This window comes from Palaemon carinicauda, chromosome 26 (assembly GCF_036898095.1).
Source record: "Palaemon carinicauda isolate YSFRI2023 chromosome 26, ASM3689809v2, whole genome shotgun sequence".
NCBI classification, from domain to species: domain Eukaryota; kingdom Metazoa; phylum Arthropoda; class Malacostraca; order Decapoda; family Palaemonidae; genus Palaemon; species Palaemon carinicauda.
This window is the reverse complement of record NC_090750.1, coordinates 76,726,372-76,745,314: the sequence shown is the minus strand read 5'-3', so window position 1 is coordinate 76,745,314 and position 18,943 is coordinate 76,726,372. Positions and strand designations below refer to the sequence as shown.

The 18,943-nt window shown below is 45.6% G+C and overlaps 1 protein-coding gene across 5 annotated transcripts in view; it reads right to left on the bottom strand.

Annotated features, from left to right (window-relative positions):
- Positions 1–620: 620 nt before the first annotated feature.
- Positions 621–18,943, bottom strand: part of LOC137620236 (SAP30-binding protein-like) — a 58,161-nt gene continuing 39,838 nt past the window's right edge. For 2 of the 5 annotated variants that reach the window (XM_068350473.1, XM_068350472.1), the window contains exons 5-7: positions 12,919–13,071; positions 11,984–12,103; positions 621–1,033 (exon numbers count right to left, since the gene is read on the bottom strand). In XM_068350473.1, the coding sequence (XP_068206574.1) occupies positions 848–1,033; positions 11,984–12,103; positions 12,919–13,071 (459 nt within the window). In that variant the 3' untranslated portion in view covers positions 621–847. Of the gene's footprint in view, positions 1,034–10,015; positions 10,093–11,983; positions 12,104–12,918; positions 13,072–18,943 lie in introns of all 5 variants that reach the window. The other 3 variants (XM_068350475.1, XM_068350476.1, XM_068350474.1) reach the window with 3 other exon arrangements.

The window sequence follows — 18,943 nt, the reverse complement described above, 5'->3', positions numbered from 1 at the left end:
ATGGTAAGCAGCTCTTCTAGGAGAAGGACACTCCAAAATCAAACCACTGTTCTCTAGTCTTGGGTAGTGCCATAGCCTCTGTACCATGGCCTTTCACTGTCTTGGGTTAGAGTTCTCTTGCTTGAGGGTACACTCGAGCACACTCTCCTATCTTATTTCTCTTCCTCTTGTTTTGTTAAAGTTTTTATAGTTTATATAGGAGATATTTATTGTTGTTACTCTTCTTAGAATATTTTATTTTCCTTTTTTCCTTTCCGCACTGAGCTATTTTCCCTGTTGGAGCCCCTGGGCTTATAGCATACTGCTTTTCCAATTAGGGTTGTAGCTTAGTAAGTAATAATAATAATAATAATAATAATAGGAAAAATAATTTTTCATTCAGTATTTTAATTATTTTCACTGTCTTGTTGTCACCATACTTAAAATTCACCATGAATTTGTAATGGCAGTTTTTTATGCATATGCCTAACAAAATAGTACAATCTTATTCATTAAAGTCATGTTGCTCACCTTGATCAGATCTATCTGTATTACAATTCTATAAAGTTATCAACTAATAATTTGGCATCTTTAATACTTAAAATGAACTTCTGCATTTCTTAGCTGGATAATTAAAAACCTTCAATCTTAGAAATTTTTATATTCTTACAATTAACTCTTAGCAGAAAATATAAATCTCACATACACCACTGCATTTGTACCTAAGACCGAGGTTCAAGGCAGCCTTTTCTGTTATGCCAAGATTTGTACCAGTTTTTATTATACATTTCTAATCTAAACGGAGACGATTGAATTGCCAAAAATAATAAAGTGACAGCTTACACTATTCAATTACCTTAAATATGAGTCACTTAGTTTTCTTTAAGGATCCAAATGCATCTATTGTAGTTTTAGTACCGGATGGTACAGAAGTAAGAGTAGGAGGTGCTACCATTTGCTTTAATATAGTAGTAGAAGGTCCACCCTGATCAAATCTTGACTTGCGTTTCCTTTCTTCTTCAACAGGTTTTTTAGTACCAGAAACATAATCCACCTGTTAAAATAACTCTTCATTTTAACAATTAACAATGTAAATGAGAAAACTACAAACATGAAAAAATCATAAATTTTAAGTAATTTGTATTTTTCCTAACAGTACTTACTGCGAACTACTTTCTTAGGAGGATCTGGGATCTCCTCAATTACCGACCAAGAATTTTGCGTAGTTCCCCCTCTCTCAGTTACCTTGTCGGGGCGCTCCGGGGCGGAAGGATACTCGCCCTGGGGCGACCCGGGGGTCAGCGCGTGAGGCTGTGCTTGTTAGCTCGCCAGTAAGCGTATGTTTAAGTCCTCCTCGAACTCCTGTAAGATACTCGGGGTAAGATGGGAGGGCCATAACCCAAAAGTAGTTCGAGGCAAGTACTGTTAGGAAAAATACAAATTACTTAAAATTTGTGATTTGTTCCAACACGGAGTATTTACCTCGAACTACTTTCTTAGGAGACTTATACCTTAGGAGGCGGGAGTGGCTTACAGTTCGGAATATTCTAAACTTCCTGGGGCACACGACCTAGATAGGAGGCTAGGTCTAGATTGCCCAAGGAGAGGTAGGAGAGCAGGGGAAAGCACGCAAAAGTCTACCTTATGTACAACTCACCTTTAATTATAATCCAGACATGGTGTGCCTCAGCGTCCCACTCTCACATGGAAGGAGGATAGGGAAAAGGATGGGATATAGGGAAAAAGGGGTAGCAAGAAAGGGGGATAGTAAGGAGGAACCCGTGTCGCTTACGATTACTTCCCACGGGCTACCCGGGGCCCAAACTACTAAACTTGCTGCATAACTGAAATGACTGGTCCAATGGAGCAGGCATCCAGGGACTTGCTTGTACAATCGTTCAGGTAATGGGCTGTAAAGGTGGGCTAACAGGTGGACTGTTTAGCCCAAGTGCCCGCCCGTAAGATCTGGCCCACTGCCATGTTAGTGTCAAAGGCCAAGGATGTGCTAAGGCCCCTAATATCATGGGGTCTCGGGGTCCCAGGGACCATAGAGCCATCACTGTCGTAAGCCCTTTTTATAACCTGTCGGAGCCACAAGGATATAGTATTCTTGGAAACTGCCGTCTTGACTGGACCTGTCGAAACGAACAAACTCTTGATAGCTGGTCTGAGTTTGGACGTCCTACCGAGGTATTTCCTGATAGTCCCTATGGGGCACAAGAGCAGGTCTTCCGGGTCTTCCAAGCGCGGAATTGCTGGAATGGAGAATTCCTCGAACCTAGGGTCCGCAATTACAGGGTTCTGGGTTTTTGCCACAAAATCTGGCAAGGACTTAAACGACATGTCCTTCCAACCTTTCGAGTGAGAGACCTCGAAGGACAATCCGTGGAGCTCGCTCACCAGTTTGGCCGAGGCCAGAGCCAACAAGAAGACGGCTTTGAGGGCGAGGTCCTTGTCTAGAATGTCTTTAAGCGGTTCGAAGGGGGGCCTCGAGAGAGCCCTGAGGACCTTGGCTACATCCCACTGGGGGACTCTTGAGGAGCAGGGGTCACAAGACTGCTCAAAACTTCTAGTGAGCATGGAGATGTGGCAAGAGGTCCCTAGGTTGATGCCCTTGAGTTGGAAAACCTGACCCAGTGCCGCACGGACTCCTTTGATGGCTGGGATGGAGACTCCCAGGTCATCTCTCAAGTGCACTAGGAAGTCTGCGATATTGTGGACTGAAGCGTCTAAGGGCCGCAGATTCTGAGTGGCACACCATTTGACAAACGTTGCCCTTTTGCCTGGTACACAACGCATGAGGACTTCCGGAGAGACCCCGATATCCTGTCCGCAGTCTTGTCCTAGAAGCCTTCCCTCCTTAGCAGGCGCGTGTGTAGCCTCAGACCCTTGGGGTTTTCATGTAACCTTCGGAAGTGAGGCTGACTTAGCAGGTCTTCTCTTGCCGGTAGGAGCCACGGAGGAAGAGTGGCCAGGTCCTGAAGATCCACGAACCACTCCCTCTCCGGCCACTAGGGCGCTACCAAAGTCATCTTTGAGGAATTGGATTGCCTTAGCTTGTTGAGAACCTGCCTGATGATCCCGAAGGGGGGAAAGGCGTAGACATCGAGGTCGTCCCATGAGTGCTGGAAGGCACTCATGGGACGTGAAGAGCAGCATCTCCGGAGGGGCGGAGCCATATGGGATTCCCTTCAACGTGTGACTCCTGTCGGACCACCAGAGGAGAGTGTCCTTGGAGGAAGGGGACACCAGGACTATCTTCTGCGGGGACTCATCCACTGACCAGAGATCCTTCAGGTTCCACTGGATTGGTCTTAGCTTGAGCCTGCCATGTGGGACCAATTTCTCCAACAAGACCAGGTGACCCACTAACCTCTGCCAATCCTTGGCCCTCACCGGAGTGCCAGCTAGAAACGGTCGAATCACCTGGTCTAGGTTGTCCAACCTCTTCTGGGAGGGGAAGGCTCTCTTCAGCTGGGAGTCTGGGACTATCCCCAGGTACGTCATCCTGGTGGTGGGGATTAACTGTGACTTCTCGAGGTTGACCGTGATCCCGAGGTCCTTGCAGAACTGCAACAGAAGTGAGCCTTGATACCTTAAGTCTGCCTCTGAGGCTGAACGCAGCAACCAGTCGTCGAGGTACCTGATCAGCCTGATGCCCTGCTTGTGTGCCTAGACCGATACCAGGGCGAAGACCCTCGTGAACACTTGTGGAGCTGTCGACAGGCCGAAGCAGAGGGTCTTGAACTGAAGGGTCTGAGAACCCCACCTTACTCTGAGGAACTTCCTGCTGGAGGGGTGAACGGGAATCTGAAAGTAAGCATCCTTGAGATCCAGGGACATCATGAAATCCCCTTCTCTCAAGGCTGCCATCACCGACTTCGGCGTGTCCATCTTGAAGGGGGTCTTCTTGATGAACTTGTTCAGAGCCGAGAGGTTGGTGTCTGGCCTCCAACCTCCCGTCACCTTCTCCACCAGGAAGAGTCTGCTGTAGAAGCCCGGGGAAGGCTCCCTTGTTCAACATGGCTTCCACTTCTGCTTGCAGGGCTGCTTTCTTCTCCGAGTCTTTGGGTGCCAGCCATTCCGCCCAATGTTCGGGGATCAACGCGGGCGGATCTGACAGGAAGGGAATCCTGTATCCCCCGCTGAGAACTGTCACCGTCCACGGGTCCGCTCCGTTGTCCCGCCATGCTTGCCAATATCGTTTGAGGCATCCCCCCACCTGAGGCATAGGAAGGTGTAGGGGGCCTATCTCCTTCTAGGGAGACGGTTGGAGCGGCCTCTCCTTGACCCTGAGTATTTGGGCCTAAAGGAGGCCTGAGGTTGGGCACCACTCCTCCTGGAGGGCCGAGGAGATTGGTGCCAGGAAGAGGCGGAAGCCTCCTGCCTAGCTGGAGGCGTAGGGGGGTAGGCCCATTTGTAGAAGCTCTTCTCACAGGGGGTCGTCTTGATAATTGCTGCCTGGGCTCAGCTGTACCCTTCATCTTGCCGACCCTCTCTACCGTCTCAGCTACTGCTTGAAGGAGGAACACAGTCTCACACCAGACGGGAGAGTTCCTCAGGAACTTTGCTTCTCTCTCGGGGAGCCTACGGGGTAACCTGTTCAATACCATGTCCCTTCTCCTCAGGACCCAGTTGGCTGTCTGGGTAAGGGACTGAAAGGTAAGGAATTTCATAGCCTTGCCCCCCGAGCGGATTAGTTCTTGCAAGAGCGCCGATTTTCAGGGACTGACAGGTCATGCGAAAGTTGAAAGCCTGCTAGAGTGCACGCCCAACAGTCCAGCCAAGAAGTGACATTCACGATGTCCCGTGAGGTGTCTAACATCATGGCGGCCTCCGCTTGCGAGAAGACCACCAGTGCGTTTAGGCTTCGTTCATCTGTGTTGCCCTGGTTCAGGGTAGCGACCGCTTCCTCCAATGTGCGGGGCCCTGAGTGCCGCCCGTCTGGCACATTGAATTTCTTCTGGGTCCTAAGTTCTTCGGCCCTGCCACGAAACGGTCCACGTTCCATTCCCAGGACAACATCGGGTGCTAAAGGTAGGGTCAGAGATGGTTTCTGCTGGACAGGATTGTCAACCATCCTGCCCAGACCTGAGAGCCAAGCTTGTTCCCCTACTGGCTGAGGCTCGTCTAACCTATGGTGATGTCGGATAAGAGCTAACACCTTACGGTAAGACGAGACCTCGTCCGGAAAGCACTCGCCTGAGCCCAAAAGTTCGTCTACAATCTGTACCTCCGTGTCGGAGGCCTCATCGAACACGGAGGGATCCGTGGGAGCGGAGGCATCCCTCCCCTCCTGGTGGGGTGATGGAGCGGCTGCCTCCGTCGCGGGTAGAGCCACCGGGGTGGAGGTAGCCGTCATGGGTCTACCCCCTCCCAGGGTAACCCAGATGGCGCTGGTTGCTGGTCGAGGCAGCCGCTGCAACGAAAGGTCCTGGAGCTGAGCCGCTGGGTCTAACCAACGGAAGTTCCCGACGCACGGGTGGACCCGCTGACTTACTAGGTCGGGGCAACTGAAAGTGTGCTAACGGCCGCACCCGACGAGCGGGCGGAGCCGAAGAGACACTGAGCAAGGGTACGGAAGCGGCTCCAGCAGCCACCAAGGCAGGCACTGGAGCGGCAACCTTCTTGCTAGACTCACGACGGTGTCGGACTACTGTTATATACCTCCTCCTCGAGGAAATCCTCTTCAAGGACTTTGACCTCTTCATGGCCGAGCTAACGTGGGAGCTTGGTCTCCTCCTCCTGGAACGCTTCCTCTTCCTCCTGGAGTCCCGTCCACTGGAAATTTTTGAAGAATAGGAACTGTAGGAGGAGTAGTCGTCTGAAGAATAAGAGCTTGCTGAGTTGTCCGTTTCAATTACAAGCCTTCTAGGGGGCCTTGGTCTGGAAATCGAGGTCGAGGGCTCCATGAAGTCTGGCGGAAGCGTAGCTGATGGCGCCGGGGGTGAGCGGATAGCGGGCAGAGAGGCGAACCATCCTTCGAACTCTTCCTCCTGCCTCACGGGGGACCTGAAGGGCGTCCTAGGCGCCGTCCACACGATGGAGTCGGGGTCCGAAGAACACGTGGGCCGCCTTTTCTTTGTCCCGACCACCCCCGGAACCAGCTGAACCTGAAAAAAAACTGCCAGGGCGTGGGGGTAGGCGCTGTTTCCTGCTTCCCCCACACCGGGTCTGTTTCCTCGCAACGGACTTACCTCGTCCCCTACTCTGGGTAGGGGAAGGTGAAGGAGAACCTATCTCTGACTGCGCTGAGGGCGACGTTAGCGGCAAGATAAGGCCCGGCCCGTATTCTTAGGAGATCTCTTGGATGCCTTCTTCTTCTTTTTGGTCCACTGCAACTCCGGCCAAGACTCTCACTCAGGGCACGTGGAGGGAGGGGAGCACTTATTCCCCCGACACGAGGAGCACAACGTGTGCGGGTCGACCTCGGGCCTAAAGAACCACGCTCCACAAGACTTACCAGCTTGGGGCCCGGGATAGCGACACTGAGATTCCATAGTGGAAAGCGAACACGCAAACAACACAAGAACACAAGGGAAAGGTGAGGAACACAATGGGAACACGTGGTACACTAGGGAAGGAACATGTGGTACACAAGGTGATCGGACAGGATAAGTGAGAGAGAGCGGTGAGATGTTATCTACGCCGCGAGCTAACAAGCGCAGCCTCACACGCTGACCCCGGGTCGCCCCAGGGCGAGTATCCTTCTGCCCCGGAGTGCCCCGACAAGGTAACGGAGAGAGGGAGAGCTACCCAAAATTCTTGGTTGGTAATTGAGGAGATCCCAGGTCCTCCAAAGAAAGTAGTTCGAGGTAAGTACTCCGTGTTGGAACAACTAAAGGTTCATACATTATACAATTGTCTTTAGAGATGAATACAGAGCACCTCACGATGGTGATCTTGATACAGAAATGACTTAATTTTTAATTTTTTCATACAAGCCCATTATTTAAAAGACCTATCATGGGCACAAAATGCACTTACATCAGGATCTCCTACAAGATCACACAACCATTTTTTGCATGCGTTGATTTCACTGCTGTGAGGGGTTGGGGTTGGGGAAAGAAGCGGGAGTTTGTATTATGATTAATAAGTTATTTTAAAGAACTGATCAACACAAATTCGATTTTGTATTTATTACAGCCTAAATTCAGGCATTAAAATGAGGATTCTAGAATGCTGTTTGTTTGTACCAACTTCTTTTACAAGCTAAAGATCTTGTGGTTTTTATACTGTGGCCAAACTCAGTTTTCCAAGGCCAATCTGCATAGCTGAATGTATTTTGTCCTGGGGTTTGAATACCAACTGAAGTTCCTCTTACTTTCTATTTTTTTATTATCTTACTTCTGTTACAAATATATGTCTCAGACCTCTCCAATACTGCAAGAGATGGCACGAGAAAATTCCACCACAATCCTGTATGTTCAATGCACAGGGAATGTTGCTCAAGTTTCAACACTCACCATCTGTTTACTTGAACACTCTGCCCTATTTGATGAGCAGTTATTTTTTTCATCTGGGATTGTGCTAATGATGACAGAACCAGCACCTGTACCAATATTATTATGAGGGCTCTTCAAAGAGGTTAGCGATTGTACCGCTGGGAGATTGGCTACAGAACTGGACGAAAACATTGTAGTTTCCACATTTATTATGCTTAGTTTTTCTGTAAAAATAAAGCTACTGACAGTTGGAAGGAATAGTCAACTGGTCATAGAAGGCCTCAAAAGATGCTAGAACAACCACATCTCTATGAGGATGAAGTATTAGTTTTGTAAGGAAACTTTAATTTGTAGGTTAAAAAGTTTACCAACTATTTCCAGGACAAACTGCTTCTACAGGAAGACTTAAGAAAAAAACTCCAGGCAGATCATGAGGCCCAACTTCTTCCTAAATTACTGGAGCTGACAGTATATCCAAGATAATTTATTATCTTCCAGACACCAGTGACACAAATCTCTTTAGAGCCTTTCATTGGATTCCTTCATTTTGTGGTGGAATGGATAAGTTTCAGGCTGACTGTAAGACTTGGAAAACCTTTCTTGACATCTGATTGCTAATGCTGTCTCTTCTGATAGATAATGTGGTTTTCGGCAGTTCACCAGTTCTTATTAGGGCTGAAACCAACCATGAATAACTCTTCAATAAGGAGGCAGTCTTTTAGATACGCAATTATCTGGATAATCTTTATAACGATAGTGACGTGTATAAACATAACAAATTTTAAAAGTAATTTGTATTTTTCCTACCTATACAAATCTGAGTCCTTTGAAATAGTTAAAATGTCTTTAGAAGAATTGGAATAGTCATTGAATTCATTAAAACGGTGGTTAACGGCAGGTGGTGAGTGCAGGCGAGTAACCCTTCCCTCCACCTGTCAGAAGTACCTCAATTTTGACTTGGGCTCTGGCGCAAGGGGGATATTTAATGTGGGAAGTTCAACTTTAAAGGACTTGGGCTTAAATAGATAGGAAAAATACAAATTACTTTTAAAATTTGTTACTTGCTCCTATGCATATACAAGCCGTTTGTCCTTTAAAATAGGGAGACTCACTACAATAACTGTAGGGTTGAAAGTTCCCCCTAAAATTGCAACTGGTTTCTTTTTAATTCCCTGTTAGTGTCAATCTACCTGAACCCATATGGAAGCAAAGGAGATTTCTCCAGTAACCTCTTATCTATTCATTGTAAGGATGAATAGACTGATAGGGCCTGGATATTCTAAGAAGATTTGTACATGATCAAAAGAGGGATCCTTTTCCCTGAAGGGGTAGTAGTCTGATCCCTTCCCCTAAGGGGGATGGTAGTCCGGAATAATATACCTGGCGTATGATGGTCAATGGGTTGGTACAAATTTCACCATCCTTCCCTTTGTTTGGGGAGGATGGGAGAGATATTTCTAAATATCTGAAGAATGGAACTTAAAAGTGCAGTATACCAGCATCGAGTCAGATCCAGCAAGTAATGCTTTAACCTTTGTCCCCAAGAGAGTGGACAAACGATGGTAACAAGCCAGTCAATTTCCTTTTCATTCCAGACTTACATTTATACTCTACCATTGATAAGAAACTTCCTGTCTTGCGTAAGTTCTGGACTGACTACACAATTACTTGAACTGTTACCACAGGACTAAGCACAAAGGTGTCAAGGAACTTCTCAGTACACTCCTGCTAGTAGAAGACAGTGAAGGTGGTTTAGCATTTCCACTCCCTTGTCTAAAACACCTGGTCAACTGCAAGATACCTATTGAAGGGTAGGGTGGGACCTATACCCTTGATGTCGTGAGCTCTGGCCCTAGCTGGTACCTCGACCTTCTGAGCATTTGAGGAGTACGATTTAAACCATGTATCACAAAGCTATAGAGATCCTGTTCCCTGATACCTATTTCTTGGTCGTGTCAGTGCTAATAAAAAATCACTGACACTCGGAACTGAGTTGCCAGGTCCTCTTCAGATAGCACCGCAGACCCTTCATGGGAAACAAAAACATCTCTCAATCACCACCCAATGATTCACATAGAGGGATTGGAGGTCTAAAATCTGCGGTTGTGCACTGAGGGGCTCTAAGTTTTGGCTACAAAGCCTGGCACAAAACTAAAGGAGACATCATTCCACCATTCAGCAAGGGTAAAAGACACCTTGCACTCTCTTGCCAATGAGCTAGCAAAAAGAGTCTTGAGAATCAGATCTCTGTCTGACGATCTTCTAAAAGGTTTGAATTTGAACGGACCAAGGATGGGCAAAAATTTGGTTCCACTGATCTCAACTTGCAGTCTTAATTCCTTTGTTTGGGTATGCTCTCTTATTTCACATTTATCAGTTTTGGAGGAGTTACTGTTAGGTTTCAGCAAATGCTTTGCAAATATTTTTTAAGCCCTAACTGATGGCACTCACCCTCTACAAACAGTTACAAAACTAATCCATTACAGGGTTTGTTAGCCAGCCATTTTCCTTTCTTTATTTAAGTAATTTCTTTTCCTATCCAGCCTGATAAGAAGTTTTTCTAGTTTTAATTCGTATCTTTTAAAATTTACCTTATTTCACTGACGACATGCATGGTTTAATGAGACACGTTCTGGTTTAGTCCCATGTTCTTTCTTGGTTTATATGCCTGAAGTGAAAAAAAGAAAAAAAAAAATTACATGAGACTTTCATTTCTTATATCGGTTGCAATGTATCTATAGAAATTTTTCTACTTTGTGTTCTGGTCACAAATAGTGGGATTAAGTAGTTTATCATTAGTTGTAGTTACTTTTAATTCCTACCACACCCTATAGAGGGGTAGTGCCCTCAGTGCACCTCACACATTGTACTATAAGCACTACTCAATGGTCTTTACAGCACACCTTCGGCCCCAATGCACTAGTTTTATATTATTCTACCTTACCATCATTTCTGTTTCCTATCTTCCATCTTTAGGATTGTGGTAGCCTATTAGAAACGTCCCTACCCTGGACTGGGGTTCGAGACCTGTTCAAGCTTGAGAGTTTCTTGTAGTGTCTGTAATCTCACCATGCTTGTGAGGTAAGGTGTGGGGTTTGGGGGAGCCTATAGGTCTACCTGCTGAGTCATTGCCAGGCCCTCCCTGGTCCTGGCTAGGGTGGAAAGGGAGCTTGGGCACTGATCATATGGATATATGGTCAGTTGCTTGGGCATTGTTACTGTCCCTTGTCTCTGCCATTCATTAGTGACCTTTAAACCAACCTCTTCAAACTTTTACCAGATATACAGTTGGGAACTGAAATACTTTACAGGCCCCAGTGCTGGGATATAGTGTATATCCCATATCGTCTGTAGTTACATTTTTCAATTACATCAGTCCTAGTACTAAGAACAAAGCTTGATGCGAGACTTTTATTTCAATTGATGTTGTCAGTTACTTGAATTTTACAGGTGAGGTTTACGGTCTACCTTGACTTTCCTTATTTGAATTGAATATAGGATTTAGGCATTAAGCCAAGCACTACTTTCCTTAATGCTCCAAGAGTAATTTGAAGCACATTCAATGCCCCAGGTGGTTTGTAAACATAATATCAATCAAGAATGAATAAGGCGAGAAAAGATGCGGGAATAAATACTCATTAATCAACAGCAGAGGGCCTAAAAATTGAAGAGGAAAGGGTGCAAGCCAGCATGAACAGTAATTTAAATCCAAGGCACTTGAAGACTAGAGCACAAAAAACAATGTTTGAGAACATTGGTTATATAACCACCATGCAACAAAATGGGGCACATGAAATAAATCAGCAGTCACAAATAACAACACAGTTTTCCTAAATCAGGAATACTGTATCAAACCAGACAAAATCTCAGGTGGTTCTCCTAGCCTCAAGAAAATCTGATTGCAGCAACATTTATTCTCAATCAAGGTATCTAGTTAAGTCTCTTTATAAATTAGTTAGTGAAAGGGGCAATCATGAAGAATGCCACAGTAAAAACTGATTGGCCAGTGAACTTCATATTAATTCCCAAGCACTAGCTGCGAAGCTTCGGCCAGAATCTTTGCACTAAACCAGGCAATGTTAATTAATATTTATCACAGCTATATGAATTTTACTGATTACTCAATGCAAAATAATACCCAAAAGTGTGAATAAATTTTTAAAATATGTTATGTAAATATGTATTGTGGCCTATATGAGGGTAATGCCATGAGTTCACCTACCCTGGTGTATTGTAGACATTACCTAAAAAAAAGTTTTTCCATCATCCCTTTGGCCCTTGGCTGGAATTACCTTCATTTTCATATTTACCTTCATTCCTGTTCATATTCAACTTTATTCCTGTTTCCTTTTCATCAATCCTGTGTCCAACTTCTCAACTTTTGCTTCATACTGCAACTGGGGGGTTCTCCTCCCCTTGAATGGCTTTTTCAGTGCCCAGCATTATGTCCCAAATTCATATATCCAATTCAATACAATGTACTGTAGTCATGACTAACTTTGTGAAAACAATTTAGTTAGAACTACCGAACTTGAATTGCAACTGGGAAAATAACTAACCTTTGTTACCTTTGATTTTTCCTTGCGTTCCTTTTCTCTTTTGTCCATTTCCTCTTTCTGTACTCTTGCTAATTCGTCATAATAAGATTCCTTTCCCCAACAATGTGGATCGAACATATCCTAAAAGATAAAAAATTATCTTAAAATTCAATCATCAATAAACTTTGTATTTGGAAAATTCTAAAATAATGTTACAATATCTTTATTGTACTGTAACTGTCACATATTTCTATAATTTTGATAGTTTAGTTTAAAATGTTTAATGTTGCACAGACTGCAGTTATACTTGTTTAATAATTCATGTATCATTTTATCACTGTAGTTCATTATTTTGTAAGCTTTTTTTTTATATCTTTAAAGATGATTAATTCAAACACTGTTCCATTACCTATGAACATATTACAAGAAAGAGATGAATGAGTTACCAAGAAGCTTAAATTCCCCTACTTCAATCTAGCAATTATTATAGAAAGTGTTGGCTCACACTGGTTTGCTTTTAGCTTACATAATAATTTTTATATTTACCTTTGCAATATTTTTTTATAGTAAATATAAGTGGTTGTGTTGAATACGTTGTTAGTCATCAAGTATAAGTAGTGTTTTAGTGTAATAATTTATGAAAAATCAAATTGCTTATTCATATCATCTTACTTTGGATGAAAAATTAAAATTTACCCCCCCCCAAAAAAAAAATTAATGAAGTAATATAACTACCAATCTAGGGCATAAAAAGCTACCCTTAGTAACTCTCTTTAACATAGGCATACTGTATAATGTACTGTATGTTAAGTTTTCCTCCTTTCTTTTGAAAGAGAAAAGACAACAATTTATTTAGCAGTAAACAAACTACGCAATGTTTTACACAACTGAATTTAGATTGTTTACAAAATTAATATGAATTAGAAAAACATCTAAATTGATGTTCAACCACTTACCAGTGGATAATTACTTCCCATTTCATCTAGCTGTAGCAATTCAATAAGCTTCTCATAAATACCAGGATTTCTAAACTCCTTTTTATTTTGATACATTGCATTGTAGTCCTTATTACCATGTCGTACCTCATCCATGAGGAGTTTTACTTTTTCCTGAAAAATAAAAGATCATCATCATTATCAAGTACCCTACAGTATTACTAATTAAAAAAAATAAATAAAATAATAATTACTGGGCATTACTGAAAAAAAAAAAAATTATTTCTATAAACTTCCTTGATGCTAATATTGTTTCTCAAACAAAGGTGTTTAAATGTCAATGTGTACCCTAAAATATGTTATTTTGATTATAAAATAAATTTTTGAATATACTTACCCGGTGATTATATAGCTGCAACTCTGTTGCTCGACAGACAACTCTACGGTAAAAACTCGCCAGCGATCGCTACACAGGTTGCGGGTGTGCCCAACAGCGCCATCTGTCGACCAGATACCCAGTTCTCAATGTAAACAAAGACTCAATTTTCTCCTCGTCCCACTGCGTCTCTATTGGGGAGGAAGGGAGGGTCATTTAATTTATAATCACCGGGTAAGTATATTCAAAAATTTATTTTATAATCAAAATAACATTTTTCAATATTTAACTTAGCCGGTGATTATATAGCTGATTCACACCCAGGGGGGTGGGTAGAGACCAGCAATATATGTTTACACTTTTATGAGCTAAGAGTTTTTATTTCATTTTAGAAGTTATCAAAATAACAAAAACAAAATAAATAGGTACCTGGTAAGGAAGTCGACTTGAACAATTACTCTGCCTTTTAAGTACGTCTTCCTTACGGAGCCTCGCGATCCTCTTAGGATGCTGATCGACCCCTAGGATCTGAAGTATCAAGGGTTGCAACCCATACAACAGGACCTCATCAAAACCCCTAATCTAGGCGCTCTCAAGAAATGACTTTGACCACCCGCCAAATCAACCAGGATGCGAAAGGCTTCTTAGCCTTCCGGACAACCCAAAAAACAACAATAAAAACATTTCAAGAGAAAGATTAAAAGGGTATGGAATTAGGGAATTGTAGTGGTTGAGCCCTCACCCACTACTGCACTCGCTGCTACGAATGGTCCCAATGTGTAGCAGTCCTCGTAAAGAGACTGGACATCCTTTAGATAAAAAGACGCAAACACTGACTTGCTTCTCCAATAGGTTGCGTCCATTATACTTCGCAGAGATCTATTTTGCTTAAAGGCCACGGAAGTTGCGACAGCTCTAACTTCGTGTGTCCTCACCTTAAGCAATGCTTGGTCTTCCTCACTCAGATGTGAATGAGCTTCTCGTATTAACAGTCTGATAAAGTAGGATAAAGCATTCTTTGACATAGGCAAAGATGGTTTCTTAACTGAACACCATAAAGCTTCAGATTGGCCTCGTAAAGGTATAGTTCGCTTTAAATAGAACTTAAGAGCTCTCACAGGGTATAAGACTCTTTCTAGTTCATTGCCTACCATATTCGATAAGCTGGGAATATCGAACGATTTCGGCCAAGGTCGAGAAGGCAGCTCATTTTTGGCTAGAAAACCTAGTTGTAGCGAACATGTAGCTTTTTCTGACGAAAATCCGATGTTCTTGCTGAAGGCATGAATCTCACCGACTCTTTTAGCTGTGGCTAAGCATACCAGGAAAAGTGTCTTTAAAGTGAGATCTTTCAGGGAGGCTGATTGTAGCGGCTCAAACCTGTCTGACATGAGGAATCTTAGTACCACGTCTAAATTCCAACCAGGTGTAACCAAACGACGCTCCTTCGTGGTCTCAAAAGACTTAAGGAGGTCCTGAAGATCTTTATTGTTGGAAAGATCTAAGCCTCTATGCCGGAAGACCGATGCCAACATGCTTCTGTAGCCCTTGATAGTGGGAGCTGAAAGTGATCGTCCTTTTCTCAGGTATAAGAGAAAGTCAGCTATTTGAGCTACAGAGGTACTGGTCGAGGATACAGATACTGACTTGCACCAGTTTCGGAAGACTTCCCACTTCGATTGGTAGACTCTAAGGGTGGATGTTCTCCTTGCTCTAGCAATCGCACTGGCTGCCTCCTTCGAAAAGCCTCTAGCTCTCGAGAGTCTTTCGATAGTCTGAAGGCAGTCAGACGAAGAGCGTGGAGGCTATGGTGTACCTTCTTTACGTGTGGCTGACGTAGAAGGTCCACCCTTAGAGGAAGACTTCTGGGAACGTCTACTAGCCATCGAAGTACCTCGGTGAACCATTCTCTCGCGGGCCAGAGGGGAGCAACTAGCGTCAACCTTGTCCCTTCGTGAGAGGCGAACTTCTGCAGTACCTTGTTGACGAACGGTGGGAATGCGTATAGATCTAGATGCGACCAATCTAGGAGAAAGGCATCTATATGTATTGCTGCTGGGTCCGGGACTGGTGAGCAATATATTGGGAGCCTCTTGGTCATCGAGGTTGCAAAGAGATCTATGGTTGGTTGGCCCCAAGTGGCCCAAAGTCTCTTGCATACATCCTTGTGGAGGGTCCATTCTGTTGGAATTACTTGCCCTTTCCGACTGAGACAATCTGCCATGACATTCAAGTTGCCTTGGATGAACCTCGTTACTAGTGATATGTTTTGACCTTTTGACCAGATGAGCAGGTCCCTTGCGATCTCGTACAACGTCAGTGAGTGGGTCCCTCCTTGCTTGGAGATGTACGCCAAGGCAGTGGTGTTGTCCGAGTTCACTTCCACCACTTTGCCTCGAAGGAGAGACCTGAAGCTTTTCAAGGCCAGATGTACTGCCAGCAGCTCCTTGCAGTTGATATGCATGATCCTTTGACTCGAGTTCCACAGTCCCGAACATTCCCGACCGTCTAATGTCGCGCCCCAGCCTACGTCCGATGTGTCCGAGAAGAGAACGTGGTTGGGAGTCTGAACAGCCAGGGGAAGACCCTCTCTTAGGTTGATACTGTCCTTCCACCAAGTCAGGCAAGACTTCATCTTTTCGGAAATGGGGATCGAGACCGCTTCTAGCGTCTTGTCCTTTTTCCAGTGAAAAGCTAGATGGTATTGAAGAGGACGGAGGTGTAGTCTTCCTAATGACACAAATTGTTCCAGGGATGATAGCGTCCCTACCAGACTCATCCACTTCCTGACTGAGCATTGTTCCTTCTTCAGCATGTTCTGGATGCATAACTGGGCTTGGCTTATTCTGGGGGCCGACGGAAAAGCCCGAAAAGCTAGACTGTGAATCTCCATCCCTAAATACACAATAGTTTGGGATGGGACCAGTTGTGACTTTTCCATATTGACAAGGAGACCCAATTCCTTGGTCAGATCTAGAGTCCACTTTAGATCCTTCAGACAGCGACGACTGGAAGAAGCTCTGAGAAGCCAGTCGTCCAAATAGAGGGAGGCTCGGATGTCCGATAAATGAAGGAATTTGGCTACATTCCTCATCAGCCTCGTAAACACAAGAGGAGCTGTGCTTAGGCCAAAGCACAGGGCTTGAAACTGGTAGACAACCTTTTCGAAAACGAATCTCAGAAAAGGTTGGGAGTCCGGGTGGATGGGGACGTGGAAGTAGGCGTCCCTTAGGTCTAAAGAGACCATCCAGTCTTCCCTTCTGAATGCTGCTAAGACTGACTTTGTGGTCTCCATGGAGAACGTCTGCTTTGTGACAAAGACATTCAGAGCACTGACGTCTAGCACCGGCCTCCACCCTCCTGTCTTCTTTGACACCAAGAAGAGTCGGTTGTAGAATCCCGGAGATTGAAGGTCCGAGACTTTGACCACCGCTCCCTTCTCTAGTAAAAAAGACACTTCCCGTTTCAAGGCTCGTCTCTTGTCTTCCTCTCTGTACCTGGGAGAGAGATCGATGGGAGACGTTGCTAGAGGGGGTTTCCGTACAAAAGGGATCTTGTACCCCTCTCTGAGCAACTTCACAGATTGTGCATCTGCGCCTCTCTTCTCCCAGGTCTGCCAGAAGTTCTTGAGTCTGGCTCCCACTGCTGTCTGAAGATGCGGGCAGTCAGACTCTGCCCTTATAGGACTTGGATCCTTTCTTCTTTCCTCGTTTCCCTTCGGCACGAGCACCTCCTCTGCTGGAGGCTCTGCCACGAAAGGGCGGAATAAAACGGGACGCTGGAGTGTCCATCCTTGGTCTAGCTGACAAGGTAGGCAAAGGGGGAGCTTTGCGAGCGGAGGACGCAACAAGATCGTGAGTGTCCTTCTGCACCAAAGAAGCGGCTATTTCCTTAATCAGGGCTTCTGGAAAAAGGCACTTGGAAAGAGGAGCAAAGAGAAGCTCAGATCTCTGGCACTGTGTAACTCCAGCTGAAAGGAATGAGCATAGGTTTTCACGCTTTTTAAGGACTCCGGACACAAATGATGCAGCCAGCTCATTAGACCCATCACGTACGGCCTTGTCCATGCAGGACATAATGAGCAAGGAAGTCTCTTTCTCTGTCGGAGAGATCTTTCTGCTTAGGGCTCCTAGACACCAGTCTAAGAAGTTAAAAACTTCGAAGGCCCTAAAGATACCTTTCAAAAGGTGGTCCAGGTCCGAAGATGACCAACATATCTTTGAGCGTCTCATGGCAAGGCGGCGGGGAGAGTCTACAAGACTTGAGAAGTCGCCCTGGGCAGAGGCAGGAACTCCCAAGCCGAGAACTTCTCCCGTGGCATACCAGACGCTCGATCTAGAAGAGAGTCTAGCAGGGGGAAACGCAAAGGCTGTCTTCGCTACTCTCTTCTTGGACTGCAACCATTCTCCTATCACCCGCAAAGCTCTCTTGGACGAGCGTGCGAGGACGAGTCTAGTAAAGGCAGGAGTGGTAGACGGCATGCCTAACACAAACTCTGACGGCGGAGAACGAGGAGCCACAGAAACAAACTGGTCCGGAAACAACTCTTTGAAGATGGCCAAAACTTTTCTAAAGTCCAAAGAGGGTTGAGTAGACTTAGGCTCGTCCAAATCTGATAGTGGTTCATCTATGTGTGCAGCAACATCATCATCAGAAAGTTCCTCATCCGACAACTGATGAGGAAACGGCAACGGAGTGGGTAACGGCTGGTTCGCTGAGTCCGGTCGCACGGGTGCATGCGTGACTGAGCCGGACGCAACGTCATGGAACTGCTGCCCTGTCTGTGAGCTGGCAACAACCATGGCAGCGCGGGGACGCACAGCGTCTACTCCAGACTGTCTGGACTGATGTGGGTGCGCAGTGGAAACCACACTGGGTTGCGGAGGTTGACGCACCGCGTCAAAACAAAGCAACTCTGACGGTTGTTGAACCTCCAGAACGTCAACGGCAACCTCCGTGCGTCTCTTAACGTCAACATGCGGCTGGCTGATCACACTGGAACGCATGGGTGGAGGAACTCTCTCAACTGGTGTGCGTGAGAAGGTTACCTCAGCGTCCACAGGACGCACAACCGATCGTGTGGAAGGTTGTAGGCTAGGTACTGCACTAGCTGGTGCGGCAGCAACCTTCTCCGCACGAAAGTCCTGCATTAGAGACGTCAGTTTAGACTGCATGTCTTGCAGTAGAGACCACTTAGGGTCTACGGGAGCAGGTGCGGCGACAGACGGGGTTACTGTCCGAAGCGGTACCGCTTTGCCTCTCTTAGGCGGTGAGCAGTCATCGGATGACGGCAGCGAGTCCGAACTGACCCAGTGGCTACAACCGGGCCGTTGGACTTGCGCTGAAGGGACCGACTTGCGTTTTAACGGTCGTGAGACCTTGGTCCAAGGTTTCTTGCGAGAAACACCTTCCGAAGACGAGGTATAAATGGGCTCTCTCGTCTTATTTAGGTAGGAGCGATCTTGGGTAGATACGCCCGATACCACGGAGGGAACGTCTGTTCGCTGATTAAAGCCTCTCGAACCCATTTGTCGTACGACATTGCTTCTCCCCTGAACTTGGGAGCTTGCAAGAGGTCTCGGACTAGGAGGACGACAGGCACGAACAGACGAACCCTCAAGCGCAACACTATCCACAACACTATCACTCGGCACTTTAGCACTTCCCACT